General features: G+C 53.7%; 2 protein-coding genes and 1 pseudogene across 2 annotated transcripts in view; 1 reads left to right on the top strand and 2 right to left on the bottom strand.

Moving 5' to 3' along the window:
• LOC137464127 (zinc finger protein 850-like) overlaps positions 1-25090 on the top strand; it is a 263388-nt gene that overhangs the window by 102581 nt on the left and 135717 nt on the right. The gene's annotated exons all lie outside the window — the stretch shown is intronic.
• Positions 1-25090, bottom strand: part of LOC137464121 (zinc finger protein 850-like) — a 242347-nt pseudogene that overhangs the window by 123955 nt on the left and 93302 nt on the right.
• Positions 533-2922, bottom strand: LOC137464182 (class II histocompatibility antigen, B-L beta chain-like). Its single transcript, XM_068175500.1, is given in 7 exon segments — positions 533-541; positions 601-695; positions 1269-1480; positions 1482-1520; positions 1727-1736; positions 2081-2353; positions 2841-2922. Coding segments are annotated over 7 exon segments (720 nt in total).

The raw sequence follows: 25090 nt of genomic DNA, 5'->3' as shown, positions 1-25090 counted from the left end.
TGGGAAATTGTTAGCAAACATCGAGCCCTGTCTGAGCACCACACAAGTAAAACCCTGTATAAACACCTGGTACCCTCAATGAAATTGGCTTCTGGTCTAAACTCGGCTGTCCCCGTCTCTGCATCGTGGATAAGCCCTGTTGTGGGTGATCCCCGTTGGGTGGGGGGAAGGTGTTGGAGGGATTTCTTTCCCTTCTGCTTGTGCTGCTGTGTTTGGTTGGTAATAAATTCCCTCCGTGTGCCCAGGCTGGGTCTGTTGTCCCCGTGCCGGGCTCGGGGCGGGATCTCTGCCGTTGCTTCTCTCCAGTCCCGGGCCTCTCCTCAGCCAATGAGAGAACGCGATGGACAAGAGTCAGCCAATCAGAGCGAGCGGGGCTGATGACTCACCAGTTGCCGGGCAGACCCGCAGCACCCAGTGTTCCCCACCTGGACCCCACCCTCCCTGCCCAGTCCCGGCCCCCGCGTGGGGTCCCCCCAAGTCCCTCCCCACTGCCCCCCATAACCTGGGCTGGGTTTAACCAGCCGGCGGCGGCTCAGGAGCTCTGTGGGCAGAGAAAAGGGGGTGACACCGGGCTGGGGGCCCCGGAGAAGGAGCACACACCTGGAAGATGAGCCCCAGCGCCAGGAAGACGAAGCCTAACTCGGAGCCCCCGATCCCTGACAGCATCTTGCTGCGGGCAGCATCCAGTGGCATCTCTGGGGGGTCTGCAGGAGTAAGGACCCCCCAAAACCTCTCAGAGACACCCCAAGCCCCTCCAAGCACCCTCCCAGTCACCCCCATCCCACCCAGGACCCCCTGAAACCTTCTCCCGATGCCTTCCCGGCCTCCCAGGACCCACCAAACCACACCCATCCTTCTCAGGATCCCACAGGCCCCTTCCAGTCGCCTCGCACCACCCCAGGACCCACAAACCCTGTCCCAGTCCCTTCCCAGCCTCACCAGGACTCACCCTGAACCCTCCTAGTCTCTTCCCAGCACAACCAACCTCATCCCAACCTCTGCTTTTCCATCCCCAATCTCCTTCCAGCTCCTCTAGACTCACTCCAATCCTTCCCAGTCACACCCAGCACCTCCAAACTCCCTCCCAGTGTCCAGCAGGACCGCCAGAACCCCATCCCACCCTCCCCAGCATCCTTGAAATCACTTCTCAGCCCTTCCACACCTCCAAGCCCCTCTCCCAGCTGAAACCAGGCTGTCTCCAACTCCCTCCCAGTTGCTCCCAGCACATCCCAGTGGCTCTGGCAGCGCCCCCAATTCCTCCCCTGTACCCCACTGCCGGCTCAGGGGGTGCTCCAGGCTGATGTGCTCCACCTGCCAGCTGCAGGTGAGCCCGTGCCAGGGGGATGTTTCCAGTAACACCAGGAGCAGGTAGGTCCAGTCCTTGTTGGGGACCATGTCGGTGGCCTCCACAGAGAGCTCCTGCTGGCCCTGGAACCACCTCAGCTGGGTGTGGGCAGGCTAGAAATCCATCACGGAGCAGCCCCGGCTGGGAGCTCGAGGGCACCAGCGAGATGGGCACGCTGGGGGACATTGGGAGAGAGCGGGAACAGACTGGGATCAGCTGGGGGGAACTGGGAGAGAGAGGGGAGGTGTGGGGTGGCCTTGGGAGGGACTGGGAATGGACTGGGAAGGACTGCGGAGGCACTCGGAGAGATGGGAGGGGATGGGGGGCACTGGGAGGGAGGATGGAGGTCTAGGAGTGAACTGGGAATGGACTGGGAAGGACTGGGGCGGCACTGGGAGGAACTGGGAACGAAGTGCGCGGCACTGGGAGGCCGAGTCCAGTGCGGGGCACTCGGCGCTGCGGGTCTGCCTGGCAACTGATGAGTCATCAGAGACACGCGCTCTGATTGGCTGAGAGGCGGCAGCACCACGCTAGGCTGAGATGGACAGCCGGGAGGCACTGGGAGAGACTGGGATGGACTGGGAGAGCCACGGGGGTCAGTGGCAGGGACACAAGGTCTCGGGGATGGGCACAAGGAGGGCTGAGGGCTCTGGGCCGATCCCAGGGAGGTTTTGAGGGGCTCCAGGGTCATTGCCAGGGCAGGGCCCGAGGGGACACGCTCTGCCCCGCGCTCACCTCGGCGCTCCGTGAGGAACGGGCTGAGATACTCGTGGTTGTACCGGCACAGCCAGTCCGCCGCAGCCCTTTTTTGCTCCATAACGTCTGGGTCGCTGTTCCAATACCTGGCTGCTGTCTCCCCATAGGGGGTGAACCCCAAAAAGTGCCCCACGTCGCAGTCGAACATCGCGTACTGCTCCCGATTGTAGATGAACCTGCTCAGGTACCTCACCTTCTCCGTGCCGTTCATGAAGTGACACTCGGACTTTCCCACGTACTGGAACACCCCTGTGTGTGCAGGACACAGGTCCGGGGGTGCCCCCCCAGCACGCCCAGAGCTCCGGGATCCACCCCGGATCCCCACTCCGCACCCCCTGTGCCCCAGAGCCGCCATGGATCCCTCCTGCCCGCGCTGCCACTTCCTCTTTTCCACCCTTCCACACTTCCCCTTCCACATCCTCTCTCCTCCCACCTCCAGCCTCTCCCCAGATGAGTTTTGGGGTGCCATTTACTCCTTTTCCTCTTTCCCAACCTTTTAAACACAATTTCCCAAAAGCCCAGCCCCGCTTCCCGCTCAGTTTTGGGGTCCTTCCCTCCTATTTTCCCTACTTTCCCACCCTCTCCCGACCCTTCCTCACCTGCCCCCAATCCTCAGCCCCTCCCGCTCTTCCTTTCGGGGTCCCCTCCTCCTCCTCCCCCTGCAATTTCGGGCTCCCACCGCCCCCTTTTCCCCATTCTCCCCCCTGTCCCACCGCCTCCCGCCCCCCCCGCTCTCCCGAGAGCTCCGCGCCCGCAGCCGGGGGGGCTCCCAGCACCACCAGTGCCACCAGTACGGCCCCAGCTGCCGCCACTCGCCCCATGGCCAGCGCCGCCCAGGGAGCACCGGCCCCAGAGCGGCCGCGCTGCGCTGGCAGCACCAGTCCGGAGCAGCGCGGGCTCAGCAGCGCCGCGCGCTCTCATTGGCTCCGAGCACTTTTGGGCACCGATTGCCGAGGCTCTGCCACACAACCGATGACTCCTCAACTCCTCGCGCTCCCATTGGCTGCAGCGCGTTTTGGCTGCGTTTGGATTGGCTGAGCGGTTCCGGGACGCTGCAGCCCCGGCTGGGGCTTTTCCAGGCACGGGGAGCCTTGGGGCGCTGCGCAGCTGGGAGCTCAGCTGTGCCCAGAAATGTGTGCCCGGCTGCGCGGGGTCTCAGGGGTGCCCGTGGCGAGGGGTGACGCTGGCCCCATGCCAGGCACCCCCCAGAGCCGCTCTGTCCCTGCCCCCCGCAGCCGCACAGGGACAGAAAATGGAACCGAGGGTTCCTGCCTGGGGACAAGGAGCGGGAGAGATCCCTCAGCAAATCCGGCACGGGCACAACAGACCCGGCCCGGGCACAGGGAGGGAATTTATTACCAACCAAATCACACCAGGACAAGGAGAGGGGAAAGAGATCTCTCCAACACCTTCCCCCCAGCCAAGCGGGATCACCCAGAACGGGGTCACCAGGGCTCTGCCCAACGGGGGTCACTGGGGATCATCCAACGTGGATCCTCCCATGGGGGATGGAGCTGGAGCAGCACACGAAGCTCTTCCTGCACTCGAGGCACTCACAGGGCCTCTCCCTGGTGTGGAAGTGCTGGTGAGGGACGATCTCTGAATTCCACCTGAAGCTCTTCTGCCATTCCAAGCACTCATAGGGCCATTCCCCAGTGTGGATTCTGTGGTGATTGGTGAGGTCAGAGGTCCCATTGAAGCTCTCCCCACACTCCCCACACCCACAGGGCCTCTCCCCAGTGTGGATGTTCTGGTGTTCCATCAGGGTGGAGCTCCAGCTGAAACCCTGCCCATATTCCAAGCACTTGTGGGGCTTCTCCCTGCCATGAGGCTTCTCCACCAGCTCCGAGCTCCAGCTGGATCTCTGGCCACGTTCCTGGCTCAGGGCGGGAGCTCTTTCTTCCCTGCAGCTTCCTGGGCTGGATTTGTAGCCCCTCCTCCTGCAGGATCTCCGGGGCTTTTCATCCTTCTCCATCCAGCCACACCCTGGGAATGACAAATCCTGCTTTGGGGAAAACCAAGGTAGGAGCACCTTGGAGTAGAGGCTCCTCACTGCCCAAATCCACCCCTAGAACTCAGCAGGAGTCTTGTGTCCATGGAAATCTCCACTATATCAAGGTTCAGCCCAAAACAACTCTCCCAGGAGTTCCTGATCTCTGATCTCTCCACTTTTGGCATTCCAGAGGTTTCCTTTCCTTGGGATGATGGGGGTCCAATGGCTCCAGGGGCTCCCCCTTCTCCGGCCTCCTGCTTAGGGATGATCCAGGGGGTTTTGGGGATCCATGCAGTCCCTTCTGCCCTGATGCTCTACTTTGAGGTCCCAGGGGTCTCAGGGGTCCCTCCTCTCCAGGCTCCCCCCCTTTCCAGCCAGCCAGGGGTCCCCCAGCTCCAGGATCATCCCTCTCTGCTCTCCCAACTCTGGGGGGTCCCAGGGGATCCCCAGGACAATGTCCTCCCCCTGGTGGCCCTGGGCAATGGCCACGTGGACTCCCAAAGATCCCCCCAAGGGGCTCAGCTCTGGGGTCCTGCAAGATCCAAACCTACACACAAAGAGAGAAAAAATCCTCAGAGGGTTTATTTGGGGCTCCCAGACGATATTTGGGGCTCAATTCCACAATCTGCAAGCTCCAAACACACCCCAATAAAAAAACCCTCTCAGGGACCCCCCGACAGATTTGGGACGAGCTCCCCCTCCCCTCTCACCTGCAGGATGAGCTGGGGGCGATGGTCCCGGGGCCAAGGGTGCTGCGGCCACAGGGGGCACTGGAACCTCCTGTTTCTCCTCCTTTTCCTGCTCCTGCTCCTCCTCTTCCTGCTCCTCCTTTTCCTCTCTCCCTCCTCCTCCTCCTTCTTGATCCCACCTCCTCCCCAGTTCCTGCCTTCTCTATATTTAGAGTGGAGAACCTTGCTTGTTTTTAGAACGAGAACAAAGATCCCAGATGGAACATGGCTTGCTGGTTTTAGCCAGAAGTGTCAGTGACTAAAGGTCATGTTTCCTCTGCTTTGGTGCTGTCCTTGTTCCTCCTCAGTGTTCAGGCTGGGCTATGGGGTGTCCTTGTTTGCTGCATTTTCAGAGCTCCTCCTGGATCCTTTGGGCAACAGGCTGTGCCCTGGGAGGGCTCTTTGTGCTCCTTTGTGACACAGGAGAACCTTCCAGGCGGTTTCTGCGTGAGCTGCTGCTGTGATGTCACAGGAGCACTGCCACGTCCCCGAGGTGTTCCCGTTGCTGTGGCACACGGAGGCCTCAGTGTCCAGAGTGGCTCTGGGCACTGCTCGTTGCCGGAGGATCCTCCTGCCCGAGGCATTCTCAGCAGCCAGCCCAGCCCTGACGGGTGTCCTTCTGTGCTTGCAGGGCTACAGTCTGCAGACGTGTGCAGCGCAGCCAAAATGATCCAGCACGTGGCTGCTGCAGTTTGCACGCTGTACTCTGTGGCGTATGCGGGGTATTTTTTAACCCACTTGGCACGTAAGTCGAGGTTTTCCCTCGGTGCTGTGGCTTTGGGCTTGCTGTGTGCTTGCTGTTCTTCCTCTGGGCCTGAGCTGACTTTGTAACCAAATTGCCATGAAGACACCATTGCTTTGGGAGAGCTCCTGGCAGCAGCTGCAGCTGGAAAAGGGGGTGTCTGCAGCCAGCGGGGCGTGCACAGCATTTGCAATGAGCTCTGGGGGGTTCTGTTCCCTCAAGCGGGGAGTCTGTGGCAGCAGAGCCTGGAACTGCCTGTCCAGCCAAGAGCTGACCCAGCCCAGTATTTTGTGCTGTTCTCTTGCTGTGCGAAAGGACTGTGGCTCCTGGAGGGACGCTGTGAAAGCAAAATGCTCTCTCAGGGTTGCCTTGCTCTGGGGCATTTCCCACCACAGGCAGTTTTTTTCCTGACAGCACCTGGTTCATGTTCCCTCTTCCCTTGCAGGGCACCTCATGAGTGGATCCCGAGCAGCTCCTCCTTCGGTGAGTGGGAAAGGAACCTTTGGTGTTTGGAATTGTGCAGCAAGTTGTGAGCTCGACATGTGGCAGCCATGTGCCCGCCTGGGAGGCTGAAGGAAAGTTCCTGTCAGTGTCCTTGCAGCAGCAAAGGGATCCCTGGGAGTTTTCTCCTTTTCTGCTGAAGAGCTTTTGAAGAGCTGCAGGTCTGGTTTTGCAGGCAGAGCATTGCTTGCTGGCTCTTCCCATGGTGGAATATGGAATTCCCAAGAATAAGGGGCAATGTGTACTTTAGCCCATTGTTAGTTTGAACAGCTCCAAACCCAATTTCTGCTTAGTGCAGCTGGATGTGCAGCTGAGGGTAAATAAGGTGATAACTGAGACAGAACTTCCCATCCCTCACGCTGCCATCTGTCCACAGGGCACAAAAGCGGCACCAGCACCTCCTCTGGCTCCCTCTGCTTCCAAAGAGGAGGCCAAAGGGGAGGAAGGCAGCAGTGAGCTTCCTGCTGTTCCGGGGGACGATGGTGAACGTCCCTCAGTGATGGGAGATGACAGTGAACTTCCCGCTGCTCTGGGAGACGAGGGCGAACATCCCGTGCTGTGGGAACACAACGGCGAGGCTCCTGCGGTGTGGGACAAGAACAGTGGACATCTCCTGGTGTGGGAGGAGGACGGTGGATGTTCCCTGGTGCGGGACGAGGAGGCTGAACTTCTCCCAGCATGGGAAGTGGACAGTGAACGTCCCCTGGCTTGCAAAGATGATGGCAAACCTGAAACATTTTGGGAAGAGGACGGAGAACCTGCAGCGTTTTGGGAAGAGGACGGAGAAGCTCCCTGTGCTTGGGAAGAGGACACTGAACCTCCCTCGGCTGTGGGATCCTGGGCTGAACATTCTGACAGCAGCACAGCCCTGCAGCCAGAGGGGAGAGGGGAGTGGTGCCTGATGCAGCTGAGTACGTCTGCTCTGTTCCTGTGTGCCAGAGCAGGGTGCTGTGTGTGTGTCTCGGCATCAGCTGCACCCAGTGCTGCTCTGCAGCTGAATGTGCCAGGGTCATTTCTTGTCCTTCCCCAGCTGAGACCAAGGGGCTGATGGCCCCAGGGAGAGGGGCTGCATTCTGGCTCTGCTGCAAGGCGGGGTCTCTCTCTGGGAGGGAGCGTCTTCCACGTGGTTTCTTTCAGGGAACACCGTGAGCCTGGCGGAGCCTGCCGAGAAATACCTGGAAGTGGAGCAGATTGGCCAAGGGTAAGTGCACGGCAGTTACTTCTGCACAAGCAGGCCCAGGTGTTGTGCTGGTGCAGGATCAAGTGAGAAGTCAGGAGAGCTCCAAACACCTCCAGACACTGGGGTGCCATCCTGCTGTCCCTCAGTCCTGATCAGAATTGATACCTGTGCTCAGAAGGCACCGTCAAAGGCCCCTGAGGCTGGCAGTGTCCTGCCTGCAGCAAGGAGCAGGACCTGGAAGATCTTCTGTCCCTGGAATTGGATTGCCTAAAAGAGCCACTCACCATCTGGTGACTGTCAGAAAACAGTTCTCAAGGAGATTTCTTTCAAATATTTTGCTTCAAAAAATATCCTCCGGTTAGGATTAACGACCTAATGGTTTAGAAACAGAAACCAGAACTGAACTAATAAGTGCTCTATTCTAGCACAGGTAGTAGAGCCCAGACATTCAGTAACAGACACAGAGCTGATGCACTCTGGGGGAAAATGCATCACCTGCCTGATAGCAGGGCCCTTGTGGATCCTGCAGGTCTTAGGCAGGAAATGGGAAAGGATGGAATGCATTCTTTTCCAGTTCTTTAGACACCCATTGCTCACTTCAGGTTTTGAACTAAAGCAGTGCAGCGTGGACATTTGGGATTTGCTCCAGCCCAATTCCTTGGTTTTGGGTCTCAGTTTTCTCTGGCACACCTTGCATGGCAGAGGGCTGGTGGCTGCTGCGCTGTTGTTGGAAGGGTCGATGCCCCCAGGTGTTTGTGAACGCTGCAGGCAGCAGAGATCTCCTGTCTGGGCTGGCTTTCACTGCCAGGGCCTAAAGCGCTGCTTCTTTCTTCTCTGCTGTTTTGTCTCCAGGGCTTTCGGAACTGTTTCTAAAGGACTCGACAGGGCCACTGGAGGAGAGGTCAGTGTCAACACGCCCAGCACGTCTGGCAGCTCTCCAGGGCTCTCCCCTCTGCTGGGAGCTGTGGCTGCAGCTTTGGGGGCCAGCAGAGCTTTCCTGCACAGGCTGCTCCTCTGCAGGCAGAGCCGTGTCAGCCTGCAGAGCACAGCTGGGACAGACTTGGTCCTTCTGAAGTGCCCAAAGGAATGCAAGGAGGGCAATGGATATGTGTGTTTGCTTTGTTGTGCAATCCCAACCAGAGCAGTTGCATCTGAAATCATGACCCAATCCCATAGAACTGCTAAAGGGTTCCCGGCTGTTTTGCTCTGTTTGCACAGAACCAGAATTACCTCCTGCTTGCAGAATGTGTTTGAATAATAATGAGAGTGTTGAGGCCATTTGAGAAGACTGTAGGTGCAGAGAATGTGGTTAGAGCTTGGAGGCTGACAGCTGAGGGGCCATTTCTGCAGAGCTTGCAAGGCCAAATGTCTCTGGCCATGTGTCCTGTAAGCAGCCCCCAGCGAGCAGAGCAATGGGCTGTGGGAATGGCACTTGCTGAGCTCTGGTGTCCCATCCCAAGGCAGTTGGGCACAGCCCGGCTCCGTCGCTCCAAAAAGACTCGCTCCATGTTTGCTGCGGCCTCCTGCCACAGACTCCTCCAGTTAAAGGTCTGCAATGTCCCTTCAGGTGGCCATAAAGAAAATGAGTCTGAGAGGGCAGAACAGGGAACGAGCTGTGAATGAGCTCCTGCTCCTGAAGGACAAGAAGAACCCCAACATTGTCAGCTTCTTGGACAGGTGAGTGCTTCAGGCCTTATCCCGTGCCCGGGCCCTGCCTTAACCTTTCCTGGCATCTGTTGTCTGTAGCCTGATTTGAAAATGCCTGACCCAGATGTATTTTCTTAAATCAACAGCCTGGCAGTTCGCTCCCTCCATGTGCTTTTGTTGCTTTGGTTTGGTTTTCCCTTCAAGTTGACCCTGTTTTCTGTGTCTTACAACAAGTGCTGGTAAACCACAGCAGAAATTATTTCCCTTGGCTTCTTCTTCCCAGCCCTTTCCCATTGCTGCAGATGCCAGGAAGACCAGGTTCTTGTTCCCAGAAATGCCTCGTTTGCCCATTTGTCACTGGCCTTGCCTGTTTCTGAAGGGACTTTCTGAAAGGTTTTCTGACCCCTTCTGTCCCAAGTGCTGCCCGGCCTCCTCCCCTGGATAACCCTGGGAGCTGTGTTGCCTTGTTCTGCAGGGAAGGGTGGAACTGATGAGTTCAGAAGCTGAACCAGCTGGGGGCCAGTGTTGTGGTTCCACATTGATCTGGGCCTTTGCTAAACTGCATTTTTCACCTGCTTGCCATCTCAGGCCTCTCCTTTCTCACAGGGGTCTCCTCCTTTAGACTGTGCAGATCCCAAGGGCTGTGCAGCCTGGCAGGAATGTCTCTCCATCGGATTCTGTCCTCATTGACAAGTGACCTGGCAACAAAACTCCACTCCAGGCTTTTCCATGGGGGAACTGAGCACTGCTCATTGGTCTCCATGCCACTGCTTTCCTCTTCCAGCTTCCTTGTCGATGGAGATCTCTGGCTGGTGATGGAATACATGGATGGAGGAACTTTGCAGGACGTTGTCAGACAGACACGCATGGCTGAAGGAGAGATGGCAGCTGTCAGTCGGGAGGTGAGGGATCCTGCCTGTGACTGCCATGCCTTGGACACGATGGTCCTTCCCAAGAGGGCGTGAGAGCAGGAGTGGCTCCATGCTCAGGGCTTTTTTTCTCTGTTGTTTTTATGAGCTGGAGAAGAAAGAGCCCCTGCAGTGAACGGCCTGCCAGCAGCACTGCACTTCTACTCTGTTCTTGTTCTCTTTCCTGCTGTTGTGGCACTCTGTCTGTTTTGGATTTGATGTGCTGTTCTCAGCTTTGCCTTGAACCGTTTGCCTGGAGCTTGTCTGCACTGCACTCCTGGCCTGTCACAGCAAAGTCGCTGCTGGCAGAATTCTAAACTGTCCTTTCTTGTGTGATATATTCCGGCCATTGGTTTTTACCCTGGTGTTTCTTGTTCTCTCTCAGTGTCTGCAGGGCCTGGATTTCCTCCATTCGAACCGGGTGATCCACAGAGATCTGAAGAGCTCCAACATCCTTCTGGGCATGGACGGCTCTGTCAAGCTGGGTGGGTGTTCCTGGCCAGGCACGGTGCTCCCGGGGTGCGGCTGTGGGGCTGCTTCCCAGTGACGGCCAGAGCCCCACAAGGGCTGCTGGGGGCACTGCCCGGCCCCTGCTGCCAGCTGAGAGCGGCTGCCCCTGCAGAGAGCTGAGGAGAGGAGCAGGCTCTCAGGGGTGCCTTTGCTCTGGGAATGGCCCTCCCAGAGGGGCAGGAGTTGGGATCTAAAGCTGCAAGGGAATCAGTACAAGCAACTGCATGAAAGCTGAGGGTTTCTTTAAGGGTCCAGTTCAGTTCCATCTTTCCTTGGCTACAGCCCTGAGGACTTTTCCAGCTGACTTCACTGCTGCATTCTCAGACTGAGAGCGGGGAGTCTTTGTGCTTGGTTTCCTCATTCCAGCTGCCTTTGACAGTGTTTGTTTCTGTCCTCAGCTGATTTTGGCCTCAGCGCTCAGCTCAGCCCTGAGCAGGACCAGCGCAGCTCCATGGTGGGCACTGCTCACTGGATGGCCCCAGAAGTTGTCACCAGTTCTCCTTACGGCCCCAAGGTGGACATCTGGTCCTTTGGAATTGTGACCATCGAGATGGTGGAAGGAGAACCTCCTTACTTCAAGGAAACGAGGGCCATGGTAAGAGGCCAATTCTCCCGTGGTTGCAGAGGCCTGTGAGCACAGGGTGACCCTGCACTGGGAGCAGCAGCTGGAGGTTTCTGCACATGGGGAAGGGAATTCCCAGAGGACTGGAGTCTCAACACAGACACATATTCTGCAGTCTCCAGACACAATTTGCTTTGGGATTTACGTTGTTGCAATTCTTCTGGCTGTGAGGATGACCTGAAAATGTGAAGCAAGTGCACCAACTCTTTACAATGGCTGTGGCAGCACCAGGGTTTGGGTTTTTTGGTTGGCATAGAAAAATGAGCTGTGAGCAGCATCTCTGCCAGGGAGGAAAGTGCCCCTGGAGCTGGGGCTGGGAAGCCGGGGTCGATGTGAGCACTTGTGGGTGGGAAGGAAGCTGGCAGAGCGCTGAGTTTGCTTTTCCTGCAGGCTCGCGCTCTGATCCGGCAGAACGGGACCCCGCAGCTGCAGGAGCCCAGGCGCCTGTCGGCTCTGCTGCGGGACTTCCTCGAGTGCAGCCTGGAGCCGGACGAGGAGCGGCGCTGGTCTGCCCAGGAGCTGCTGCAGGTGAATGCCAAGCGGCTGCAGGGGAAGCAGCAGCGCCAGGGAGGGGTTTTCTTGTGGGGCCCCCTCCGATGGTCTCCGGTCTCGCTGCTTTCCACACGCAAAGCAAGCAGAATCCTCGCCTGGTTTGGCTTGGCAGGGGCCTTTCGAGGTCATCTGCACCTGGGGCCCCACAGCGAGCAGGGCCATCTTCAAGCAGCTCAGGTGGCTCAGAGCCCTGCCTGACCTGAGCTTGGATGTTCCCAGGGAGGAGGCACCTCCCACATCTCTGGGCACCTTCTGTCAGTGCTTCCCCACTCTCCCTCTAAAAAAAATTCTGTCTCAGATCTCATCTGAGCCTGCTTCCCCCTCCTGAGTTTCAGACCATTTCCCTTTGTCCTGTTGCAACAGAGCCTGTGAGGAAGTTGACTCTGGAAAGTAACGGTTCATTTCTTTCTTTTTTCTCCTTTGGGCAGCACCCATTTTTATCATCAGCCAAGCCTCTCTCCAGCCTGACCCCTCTGATCACTGCAGCAAAGCAACTGAGGCAGCAGCGGAGGAGATGAAGGACTGGAGGACAGCGTTTAGTTACAGTAGTTAGTTAGGACAACTAGTTAGTTATGGTAGTTTGCAGTGCTAGTTAGTTATGGTAGTTAGCAGTGCTAGTTGGTTAAGGTAGTTAGGACAGCCTGTTTGTTACGGCTCTTATGACAGCCTGTTTTGCATGGCAGTTTTTTGAATAAAAACTCTCTTAAACCTCAACTCCCTTGGCGTGTCCCTTCCTTCTCCCTGTGTGACTCAGCTGCCCGGAGCAATGTGAGGGGAGAGCGGGCCCAGCCTCGCCCAGAGCTGAGCCCCAGCAGAGCCCTGGCAGAGCCCAGAGCAGCCTCGGCATCTGCAGAGTCAGCCTGGAAGGAGGCGCTTGGAGCCTTCTCGGCTGCACCCGACTCTTGGTTACAAACTGTGTGTCAGGGCTCACCCCCAGATTGGGGTGGCCCTGAAAGATGGAAAAGTCTCTCCTCCCACCCATGCCTACAAAGAAAGACTCAGTAGTCTTCAGTCGTCCGGTCTCAAGGTAGTTTATTGTATGTTATCTAAAAGATTTTCTTCCTGAGCTGCTGCAGTCCGTTCAGCAGGTCAGACAAATGCACACACTGACTCCCAGGGGGCTGGTGCCATCTTTTATATCATCCATGACGTGTTGAATGTTTGTGATTTTACCCCAATGCCTATCACCTATATTGAATGGTGACTTTCTACTCTAAACCAATCTGTGAGTGCCAACATCACCATGAACATGGAGGTTAGGAAGGAGAAAGAAGGAGGACAGGGCACGTCCAAGTCCCTTCATCTTAGAACTTCTGACCCCCGTGTACAAAACTCAGACCCCTCTGTACAAGGCCTAAACCCCCCCTGTACAGCACTCAGAAGTTCTGCCTTTCACTTTGTGACTACTTCTACAATAATATCTAAATTTGTGTGATTTCTTGTTCTTCCTGCAAGATTGGTAAATTGTTCCATGGGTCAGATTCAAAGCCACAGGGGTTTCCGGCTGCATGCCAGGGTCTCAAATGCTTCTGACCTGGGCTCAGAACATCCAAGAGTGTCCAAGGGACATTCTGGGTTCCAACAAGAACAGGATAATGAGAAGTCAATGAAGACCCTTGAATGCAGCTTTCTCCACGCCTCCCTCCTTCCAGCTGCACCTCCTCCCCCGGCAGTGCAGGAGACAGGGAATGGGGCCGTGCTCAGTTCATCCCCCGTGGCTTCTCCCTCTGCCCAGGGACAGGAGTCGTTCCCCTGCTGCAGTCTGCGGTCCCTCCCACCGGAGACTTCTCCAGGAACTTCTCCAACCGGAGTCCATCCCCTGGGGCACAGCCCCGCTCCAAGTGCTGCAGCGTGGGTCACTGTGCCACGGGGTCACTCCTTCCAGGACAGGCTGCTCCAGCGGGGGCCCCTCTGTCCATGGGGTCACAGCCTCCTCTCAGGCATCCCCGTGCTCCAGCCTGGCTCCTCCAGGGGCTGCAGGGGGATCTCTGCATCCCCATGGATCTGCAGGGGGATCTCTGCATCCCCATGGATCTGCAGGGGGATCTCTGCAGCCCCATTGTTATCAATGAATCAGTCAATTTAATAATTAGAGGAATTTATTAAATCAAGTCAAATAAAAATTGGACAAGCCACAAGTAAAACAGCGCCGAGCCAGGCGATCGGAGCTGGTTTCAGGCTATACAGCCCCGTACCTCTGGCAGTTCACAAGGTACTGATTCCACAGGGTTTTATTTTTATTGCTTTCAGACGTAGTAGGATTCCTGAGGGCTCTTCCTGTTCCCTCTCATTGGTCTTGCCCCTTTCCACATATTAATGCATGTTCTTTTCTTGTGCAGAGTTTTTCCCGGAATACTCTGCTGAAGTCTCGTTAGATGGCAATCCTCTCGAATTTTTTGTTCTGGCTAAGAATATTCATCTTATCAGTTCAATGCTTATCTTCTAGATGGAATAATCCTTCAGAGTAACCATCCTTTGAGACAGGAATTCATCTTGTATATATTGTTTTTCCTGTCACTTGATTCTATTTTTACAAGATACTGTATTTTTTTTAGTCCTGAGCACGAATTTATTTTAAATTATATATTACACCCATGGATATGCAGGGAGACCTCTGCATCCCCATGGATCTGCAGGGGCATCTCTGCAGCCCCATGGATCTGCAGGGGAATCTCTGCAGCCCTATGGATCTCTGCATCCAGCACCGCCGTTTTAGGAGGCACCAGGAATAGGCTGAGCTCTGCCTGAAGCTCTTCACACATTCCCCACACCCTTCCCACCACAGGGAGGGTTTTCCCTCCTCACAGCTCCCCGGGCTGGGTTTGCAGCCCCTCCTCGTGTGGGATCTCTGGGGCTTTTCTTCCCCGTTGCATTCCTGCACCGTGGAGCCATTCCAAATGGTCTTTTCCACGAGGTTCTGTGGCAGGGATTTGTTCTCCCTGGTCTCTGTCCGCAGCTCAGTGACTGGGGCAGGAAGGACAAGGAGAGTTAGGGACATGGAGAAGGGAAAAGGAAAAGGCAGGAGAGGAAGGAAGAAGAAGGAACGAGGGAGGAAGGAAATGGGAAAAGACGTAGATGGATGAAGGAGAGAATGAGGAGAGGAAGCAGGGCAGAGAAGAAGATGGGATTTGTGTCCGTGCCAGAGGGAAGGGGAAGGAGATCCCCTCAATGCATCCCTGGCAGGACGGCGTCAGCAGCGAGGTTGTCCTGCAGCCAGGGGCGATGCTGGGCTGGGAGATGGAGCAGGAGAGAGGGGCAAAGGGGCAGTGACTTCCTCCTCACCTGCCTGGCTGTCCCAGTCTGTAGCATCCTGGCACTACCAAGGCCCTTGGAGCATCCGGCACTGATGAGCCCGAAGCTCACGGCGACTTTATAAAGCTGACAAAGTAGGCAGGATGGGTCTTTGTAGGATCTCCAGCAAACTGGTTTATTGGAACAGGAACAGGGCACAGAGCTGAACAGGGACCAGGGACAAAGACAGGCTGCAAGCTGAGGGCACAGGGGGTTTTTATATGGGGTAGTGAGGGTGGAGCTGAGGGTCAGGGTCCAATGGATATGGGGGAAAATGGTGCAAAGGAGGGGTTAAGGGTCGTGTCAGCTAATAGGGAAACAGAGTCAGGGAAATGCACTAAACTTGGGCCAGTGGAGGGACAGAGAGAGGAGAACATTCTAGGGACTAACCAAAATAGGTGACAGGGGTTGAACTAGGGTAATTAGGCCAACGGGCCAATGGGGTAACATAACTTTACAGAAATCAGCATGTGCCTGCAAAGATCTATGGGAGAAGCAAGCTTCTCCCCATAACCTTGAAATCTATTCTTGTTTGGGACCAGTCCTCCACAGCTGAGGGACTGAGATTCTGATGGTAGGCTCCTGGGCCTCCACAGCAGTGCATCTTCCTTTGCCTTGTTTTCATTGCAGCGTCATTCTCCTCCATCCAGATGAAATTGAGGATTGGCAATGGCTTGCAAGAAAGCAAGGGGTGAGTACCTTGGGTTTGGTGAGAAATGAGCCTCATGCTTTAGAATTTTTAAAACTTTAAGAAGGCATAATTAGAGACAAATCAATAACAGCAGTGGGTGTTTGGCAATGGCCAGAGGCACACTGGTTAGCCATAGCAACTCTTCTTATCTATTTTTTCCATTGTATTGTTCAAAAACATATTGATAAAGATTGTACACATTGAAAGATTTCTTTGAACTCGTTTACTTGTTCCAGGAACTCTTGAAGTTGGTTTGAGCCCCAACTGCCTTTCTAGAGTATGTGCAGGAATCGTTGATTGTTGTTCTGGGGTTGTGTGTCACTTCCTCACAACAGCCCCCTGATCCCTGGTTTCAGCTGTGAGTCTGCAGGCCCCAAGTTGGGCAACTCCCTGGGGGCTCCCCTGGCAGGGGAGACCCTCCTGGAGCAGTTCTGTGTCAGGAAGGAGAGACACATTGGACTTCTTTGGTCTTCAGCTTCTGTTTATTGTTACCTTATCAAAACTTCAGCACACTGTCTGCACCAGACTCTGCGAGCAGGAAAAACAGCATAAAAATGGCCAACAATCTCTTGTTACAAGGCATTTTGAGTCTAATCAAAAACTACGCTACCCAGTTAAGAAGGGACACCTAAATTATTTTCCTTTCTAACCCAATAACTGAGCCCTAAAGACCCGGATTTTTCATGTGGATTTTTCTACCCAATTACAAGATACCAGCTAAAGGCGAGAAGAAAGAGGAAGAAGAAAGAAGAAGGGAACTCAAGACAACACCCTATATCCTCCATCTTGAGCTGATCTATAACATACTAAAAATCCTAAAACCTAAATGTCTCACCCATGTGACATACTCCACTACTCTCTACAATCTCTACAATCTCTTTCACACTTTTGTGGTTTCTAGTTTACCTTGAGGCTTTGGAAGTTTTCTCGATGAGCGAGGGTCAAAGTCAGTGCTCCCCTGGGGGTCAGGACACCCCAGAGCAGACAGAGAAATATTCCCAGTGCCCTGGGTTTCCACATCAGCAGGCGACAGTTATTGACAGTCGAAGGGTCAGCGGCAGGGGTCCTCATCACACCCGTTCCTTAAATGTTATCTGGCCATGCAGACGGTTTTAGCTTCCACAAGTACTTTAAATCAACATTATCTGTTTCACAAATATCTCTGAGTTATTCTTGTCAGTTAGTTACAAAAATAAAAGCATTAGTTATTATTTCACAACTGCAGCTACTTCTGCAAAAGTTAACATTCTAATGCACAACACGTAGCATCCACTTCAATACTTTGCAAAAGCCAAAACTATAATGTATGTTTTTCACACTGTCCACAAACTAAAATATCATCCATGAATGATGTTCTGAGGATTTGAGCGACACAGGGGCCAGGGCACTGGCCACAAAATGCTGACAAATTGTACAACAGCAAAAGCAGTTAAAAGTGATTACAAACTGTCCTATATCAAAATCAGCTCATCTTTCATGTTGTGATTAGGAATAAGTTGAAGAAGTCAAGACATAATAGCAAAAGCCACCAACTACATAGTTCTTTATAACAAACCCAGGGCAGGTTTTTCCCTTGCATGGAGCACTTGGGCCTTCCCCGGGCCCCTTCTGCCCTCTTGCAGAGCCGGTGGCATTTTCCACCACCCACAGTTTGTAACCAAGAGTCGAGTGCAGCCGAGAAGGCTCCAAGCGCCTCCTTCCAGGCTGACTCTGCAGATGCCGAGGCTGCTCTGGGCTCTGCCAGGGCTCTGCTGGGGCTCAGCTCTGGGCGAGGCTGGGCCCGCTCTCCCCTCACATTGCTCCGGGCAGCTGAGTCACACAGGGAGAAGGAAGGGACACGTCAAGGGAGTTGAGGTTTAAGAGAGTTTTTATTCAAAAAACTGCCATACCAAACAGGCTGTCATAAGAGCCGTAACAAACAGGCTGTCCTAACTACCACAACTAACTAGCACTGCTAACTACCATAACTAACTAGCACTGCTAACTACCATAACTAACTAGTTGTCCTAACTAACTACTGTGACTAAACGCTGTCCTCCAGTGCTTCATCTCCTCCGCTGCTGCCTCAGTTCCTGTGCTGCAGTGATCAGAGGGGTCAGGCTGGAGAGAGGCTTGGCTGATGATAAAAATGGGTGCTGCCCAAAGGAGAAAAAAGAAAGAAATGAACCGTTACTTTCCAGAGTCAACTTCCTCACAGGCTCTGTTGCAACAGGACAAAGGGAAATGGTCAGAAACTCAGGAGGGGGAAGCAGGCTCAGATGAGATCTGAGGCAGAATTTTTTTTAGCGGGAGAGTGGAGAAGCACTGACAGAAGGTGCCCAGAGATGTGGGAGGTGCCTCCTCCCTGGGAACATCCAAGCTCAGGTCAGGCAGGGCTCTGAGCCACCTGAGCTGCTTGAAGATGGCCCTGCTCGCTGTGGGGCCCCAGGTGCAGATGACCTCGAAAGGCCCCTGCCAAGCCAAACCAGGCGAGGATTCTGCTTGCTTTGCGTGTGGAAAGCAGCGAGACCGGAGACCATCGGAGGGGGCCCCACAAGAAAACCCCTCCCTGGCGCTGCTGCTTCCCCTGCAGCCGCTTGGCATTCACCTGCAGCAGCTCCTGGGCAGACCAGCGCCGCTCCTCATCCGGCTCCAGGCTGCACTCGAGGAAGTCCCGCAGCAGAGCCGACAGGCGCCTGGGCTCCTGCAGCTGCGGGGTCCCGTTCTGCCGGATCAGAGCGCGAGCCTGCAGGAAAAGCAAACTCAGCGCTCTGCCAGCTTCCTTCCCACCCACAAGTGCTCACATCGACCCCGGCTTCCCAGCCCCAGCTCCAGGGGCACTTTCCTCCCTGGCAGAGATCCTGCTCACGGCTCATTTTTCTATGCCAACCAAAAAACCCAAACCCTGGTGCTGCCGCAGCCACTGTAAAGAGCTGGTGCACTTGCTTCACATTTTCAGGTCATCCTCACAGCCAGAAGAACTGAAACAACGTAAATCCCAAAGCAAATTGTGTCTGGAGACTGCAGAATATGTGTCTGTGTTGAGGCTCCAGTCCTCTGGGAATTCCCTTCCCCATGTGCAGAAACCTCCAGCTGCTGCTCCCAGTGCAGGGTCACCCTGTGCTCACAGGCCTCTGCAACCACGGGAGAATTGGCCTCTTACCATGGCCCTCGTTTCCTTGAAGTAAGGAGGTTCTCCTTCCACCATCTCGATGGTCACAATGCCAAAGGACCAGATGTCCACCTTGGGGCCGTAAGGAGAACTGGTGACAACTTCTGGGGCCATCCAGTGAGCAGTGCCCACCATGGAGCTGCACTGGTCCTGCTCAGGGCTGAGCTGAGCGCTGAGGCCAAAATCAGCTGAGGACAGAAACAAACACTGTCAAAGGCAGCTGGAATGAGGAAACCAAGCACAAAGACTCCCCGCTCTCCGTCTCAGAATGCAGCAGTGAAGTCAGCTGGAAAAGTCCTCAGGGCTGTAGCCAAGGAAAGATGGAACTGAACTGGACCCTTAAAGAAACCCTCAGCTTTCGTGCAGTTGCTTTTACTGATTCACTTGGAGCTTTAGATTCCAACTCCTGTCCCTCTGGGAGGGCCATTCCCAGAGCAAAGGCACCCCTGACAGCCTGCTCCTCTCCTGAGCTCTCTGCAGGGGCAGCCGCTCTCAGCTGGCAGCAGGGGCCGGGCAGTGCCCCCAGCAGCCCTTGTGGGGCTCTGGCCGTCACTGGGAAGCAGCCCCACAGCCGCACCCCGGGAGCGCCGTGCCTGGCCAGGAACACCCACCCAGCTTGACAGAGCCGTCCATGCCCAGAAGGATGTTGGAGCTCTTCAGATCTCTGTGGATCACCCGGTTCGAATGGAGGAAATCCAGGCCCTGCAGACACTGAGAGAGAACAAGAAACACGAGGGTAAAAATCACAAAAGAAAGGACAGTTTAGAATTCTGCCAGCAGCAACTTTGCTGTGACAGGCCAGGAGTGCAGTGCAGACAAGCTCCAGGCAAACGGTTCAGGGCAAAGCTGAGAACAGCACATCAAATCCAAAACAGACAGAGAGTGCCACAACAGCAGGAAAGAGAACAAGAACACAGTAGAAGTGCAGTGCTGCTGGCAGGCCGTTCACTGCAGGGGCTCTTTCTTCTCCAGCTCATGAAAACAACAGAGAAACAAAGCCCTGAGCCTGGAGCCACTCCTGCTCTCACGCCCTCTTGGGAAGGACCATCGTGTCCAAGGCATGGCAGTCACAGGCAGGATCCCTCACCTCCCGACTGACAGCTGCCATCTCTCCTTCAGCCATGCGTGTCTGTCTGACAACGTCCTGCAAAGTTCCTCCATCCATGTATTCCATCACCAGCCAGAGATCTCCATCGACAAGGAAGCTGGAAGAGGAAAGCAGTGGCATGGAGACCAATGTGCAGTGCTCAATTCCCCCATGGAAAAGCCTGGAGTGGAGTTTTGTTGCCAGGTCACTTGTCAATGAGGACAGAATCCGATGGAGAGACATTCCTGCCAGGCTGCACAGCCCTTGGAATCTCCACAGTCTAAAGGAGGAGACCCCTGTGAGAAAGGAGAGGCCTGAGATGGCAAGCAGGTGAAAAATGCAGTTTAGCAAAGGCCCAGATCAATGTGGAACCACAACACTGGCCCCCAGCTGGTTCAGCTTCTGAACTCAGCAGTTCCACCCTTCCCTGCAGAACAAGGCAACACAGCTCCCAGGGTTATCCAGGGGAGGAGGCCGGGCAGCACTTGGGACAAAAGGGGTCAGAAAACCTTTCAGAAAGTCCCTTCAGAAACAGGCAAGGCCAGTGACAAATGGGCAAACGAGGCATTTCTGGGAACAAGAACCTGGTCTTCCTGGCATCTGCAGCAATGGGAAAGGGCTGGGAAGAAGAAGCCAAGGGAAATAATTTCTGCTGTGGTTTACCAGCACTTGTTGTAAGACACAGAAAACAGGGTCAACTTGAAGGAAAAACCAAACCAAAGCTACAAAAGCACACGGAGGGAGCAAACTGCCAGGCTGTTGTTTTGGGAAGATACGGCTGGGTCAGGCATTTTCAAATCAGGCTACAGACTACGGATGCCAGGAAAGGTTAAGGCAGGGCCCAGGCACGGGATAAGGCCTGAAGCACTCACCTGTCCAAAGAGCTGACAATGTTGGGGTTCTTCTTGTTCTTCAGGAGCAGGAGCTCATTCACAGCTCGTTCCCTGTTCTGCCCTCTCAGACTCATTTTCTTTATGGCCACCTGAAGGGACATTGCAGACCTTTAACTGGAGGAGTCTGTGGCAGGAGGCCGCAGCAAACACGGAGCGAGTCTTTTTGGGGCGACCTAGCCGGGCTGTGCCAAACTGCCTTGGGATGGGACACCAGAGCTCAGCAAGTGCCATTCCCACAGCCCATTGCTCTGCTCGCTGGGGGCTGCTTACAGGACACATGGCCAGAGACATTTGGCCTTGCAAGCTCTGCAGAAATGGCCCCTCAGCTGTCAGCCTCCAAGCTCTAACCACATTCTCTGCACCTACAGTCTTCTCAAATGGCCTCAACACTCTCATTATTATTCAAACACATTCTGCAAGCAGGAGGTAATTCTGGTTCTGTGCAAACAGAGCAAAACAGCCGGGAACCCTTTAGCAGTTCTATGGGATTGGGTCATGATTTCAGATGCAACTGCTCTGGCTGGGATTGCACAACAAAGCAAACACACACATCCATTGCCCTCCTTGCATTCCTTTGGGCACTTCAGAAGGACCAAGTCTGTCCCAGCTGTGCTCTGCAGGCTGACACGGCTCTGCCTGCAGAGGAGCAGCCTGTGCAGGAAAGCTCTGCTGGCCCCCAAAGCTGCAGCCACAGCTCCCAGCAGAGGGGAGAGCCCTGGAGAGCTGCCAGACGTGCTGGGCGTGTTGACACTGACCTCTCCTCCAGTGGCCCTGTCGAGTCCTTTCGAAACGGTTCCGAAAGCCCTGGAGACAAAACAGCAGGGAAGAAAGAAGCAGCGCTTTAGGCCCTGGCAGTGAAAGCCAGCCCAGACAGGAGATCTCTGCTGCCTGCAGCGTTCACAAACACCTGGGGGCATCGACCCTTCCAACAACAGCGCAGCAGCCACCAGCCCACTGCCACGAAAGGTGTGCCAGAGAAAACTGAGACCCAACACCAAGGAATTGGGCTGGAGCAAATCCCAAATGTCCATGCTGCACTGCTTTAGTTCAAAACCTGAAGTGAGCAATGGGTGTCTAAAGAACTGGAAAAGAATGCATTTCATCCTTTCCCATTTCCTGCCTAAGACCTGCAGGATCCACAAGGGCCCTGCCATCAGGCAGGTGATGCATTTTCCCCCAGAGTGCATCAGCTCTGTGTCTGTTACTGAATGTATGGGCTCTACTACCTGTGCTAGAATAGAGCACTTATTAGTTCAGCTCTGGTTTCTGTTTCTAAACCATTAGGTTGTTAATCCTGACCGGAGGATATTTTTTGAAGCAAAATATTTGAAAGAAATCTCCTTGAGAACTGTTTTCTGACAGTCACCAGATGGTGAGTGTCTCTTTTAGGCAATCCAATTCCAGGGACAGAAGATCTTCCAGGTCCTGCTCCTTGCTGCAGGCAGGACACTGCCAGCCTCAGGGGCCTTTGACGGTGCCTTCTGAGCACAGGTATCAATTCTGATCAGGACTGAGGTGACGTAAACAAAATGGCCAGGAGACCTTGTGCTCCTTTCTTGATAAGGCCTTTATTAAAAGATAGCCTAAGGGGCGGGGGTACGGGGTTCGCGACGCCGCCGCTACTCCCAGGTGAGTCGACGTCCCAGAGGAGGGGTAGACGATCCTGTCGATTACGGCAGAATCGGAGTCTTCACCCTCAGGGGATACGTCCAGAGACTCGCTTATGGCTCGTTGGTCTAAAGGGGGTGAGTCTGTTCAAGCTTCTCTCAAGTCATGGCGACCGGCTCCAGGGGTGCCGAAGGCCAGCTCTGATTCCCTGACATCTCCCTGTCCTGGAGATGTTGATTGTTGGGCTGTCCTTGCTTTTGTTCACGGTCTCGGTCCAGTTTTAGCCCTCGGCTGGAGTCCGGCCATTAACATGCAGCACATGCCAAGCCTTCTGGGAACCAGGAAGTCACCTCAGGGAGCAGCGGCCGAACTACCCGACGCCACGAAGGGGATATAACCGGAGTGGGGACCGAACACAAGGGCAGACACTCCAAGTAGGAGTTACACAAACAGGGGTGAAATTAGCGAACTGTGGAACAAGCAGACGAATGATTTTAAACTGTGAAATAAACAGAACAATGGTCAAACAGTTAAACGTACACCTCAACGGTCAAACCTCAAATTTATTCCTAACAGTCCCCCCTCTCTTATTTTGACCGGGCGTAGGCCCGCGTCAATTAGCAGTTTCCGGCTCCTGATAGTAAAATTTCCTCAATCTTTGGTATTTATCGTACACTTCCTTGGCTGTCATTCTCTCAGTATTTTCGAGCCTCATTATTTTAGTCTTTCTTTTTCCTATTTTTGAGGAAGTTCCTAGGGAAGTGGGAATCATACTGCCTGATTGGATTGCAGATATAATTATTTTAATTAAGCAAGGTATAAGGCAGGGAAGGAATAATAATCCGGCTAACCCCGCTACTGCGATAAAGGCTACTTTTTTCCACCAACTACTCTTCCATGACCAAAAGTTATCCCACCAATCTGTATTAACAAGCGGAGTCCACTCTTGGGTTCCGACATAAGCAATTTTCCTAATTTCCTTGGATATGTTCCGGATTACTTCACTCCTATCATCTATCTCAAGGCAACACTCTGTAGTGTTGAACTTCCCACATATTCCTCCTTCATCTGCTAGTAAGTAGTCAACAGCTAATCTTATCTGGTATACAACAGTGCGAGTTTGGGAGAGTTGTTCACTAACATGATCTAACGCTAAGGCAGTCCTATTTGAAATGGTTTCGATTACTGCTTGGAGTCTAATTATACGGTTTAACATGTATATAGGGGTCCGATACCCCCATGAGCCATCTTGCGCCCAGGTGGCAGGTCCATAAGTCTTAATAATCTCCTCAGGAGTCCATGTTTTTCCTTTCCAATTTTGGGTTCCTCCCATTTCTATAAGACTCCTCTTTCTTTTTGACGATGTTTTCAGATTGTCATACAAAGGAACTCCCAATCCTGGACCTGCTTCTTTTGGTAGTAAGAAAAAAGATGGCTTAATAATTCCTATTGTGCAACTGCCTGCCCAGTCCCCAGGTAAATGCGTGTAAGCTGCTTTTCCACAAATCCAGAACAGATCTCCGGGAGCCTTCCAGAACCCTTTCTCAGTTTCATGTGGGAACTCCCAAAACTTTGATATAGACCTTGTTCCCCAAAAGGGGTTAATTCCTTTATCTGCACATTCAAACAAGTTGTAACCTTCATTGTATATGCATCCTCTTTCTCTTTTAGTCATACTCCAATATCGGTTGGGTTCTTGGGGAACCCAGCGCATGAGGAATGGGGTTCCTTTAGTTATTAAATATCGCTTACAAGCCATTTTTCCCACTGGTGTGCGAAACTTGCTTCCTGTTCGTAAAATACACTCTTCTCCAATCACACTATTCTTTAATTCCCACCTCTCCATCCTCCTAGGTTCTGGCTTTATTTGTCCTTCCTCTATCTGTTTGATTTCCAAGATTTCTCTTGGTTTAAGACTGATGCCTTCCCAGGGCCACACATCTGACATTTGTGTACTTCCACAAACCCAACATCTGGTGATATTTAATTCTTTGCTAATCTTTTCTATTAAATCAATAAATAAGTTCTTCCCACCTAGATCTTCCCATCCTTTGTTACCAGTTTCCATATTTACTTTCTTTTCCTTAATTATATCCACCCCTCTTTCAGTTAGAGCTTTTTTCTCAAAGCATAACCAGTGATCTTTCATGGGACAGTCCCCTAGGATTCTTTGCCTAAAAGAGGCTGTATTTTTAGTGATCCAGTAGACCTTTCCTCCCTCTTTACAAGTTTCCAATTGAGACTGATTGTAGCAGGAAGGACTCAGGTTGGTATGCACTCTTACTAAAGACTCCAAGTTCTCCCCGTCATACAAGGGGTGGTAGCATTTGATACAGGAGTCCATTTCTCCTGCACTAGAGCGACCCATAATCATGATTATCATCATTATAAAGAGTCGACTCATTTTCCTCAGGAGTCCGGTAGGAGCCATTCTCTCTTGACCTCCCCCGGTCTTGCCTCCTGGGATTATCTTCCGTATTTCTACTGCACAGGGGAACTGAGTTTCAAGGTCTCCAAACCTTGTCCTTCCTTTCTCCCTCCCTTATTCCCTGTTTTGTAATTTGCTATTCCTGAGGGACAGTTGTCCAAGGAAAGATATATTTTCTAAAGAAGCCGAGCTGCCTCTCAAGGGGATTTTAAGGTAATAGTCAAAAACTTACAACTTATTCTCTAAGCTTACAACCTACTCACTTATAACAAAAACTATACATGCAACAATTATTACTAATGCAGTTTAACAACTGTATCAGTTCTTGGGAACTTTCTTTAATTTCACCTTTAGGGCTCCAGTGGGTATAGCAGTCCAGGTTGGGGTACTGTTCGTTGACCCAGTCTCTTCCTTTGGGGGTTCCACAGGTCCTTTTACTCGTGAAATGTGCGTCCAC

The sequence above is a fragment of the Anomalospiza imberbis genome, chromosome 37 (genome assembly GCF_031753505.1).
Source record: "Anomalospiza imberbis isolate Cuckoo-Finch-1a 21T00152 chromosome 37, ASM3175350v1, whole genome shotgun sequence".
NCBI lineage: Eukaryota > Metazoa > Chordata > Aves > Passeriformes > Viduidae > Anomalospiza > Anomalospiza imberbis.
This window is presented reverse-complemented; position numbering and strand designations above follow the sequence as displayed.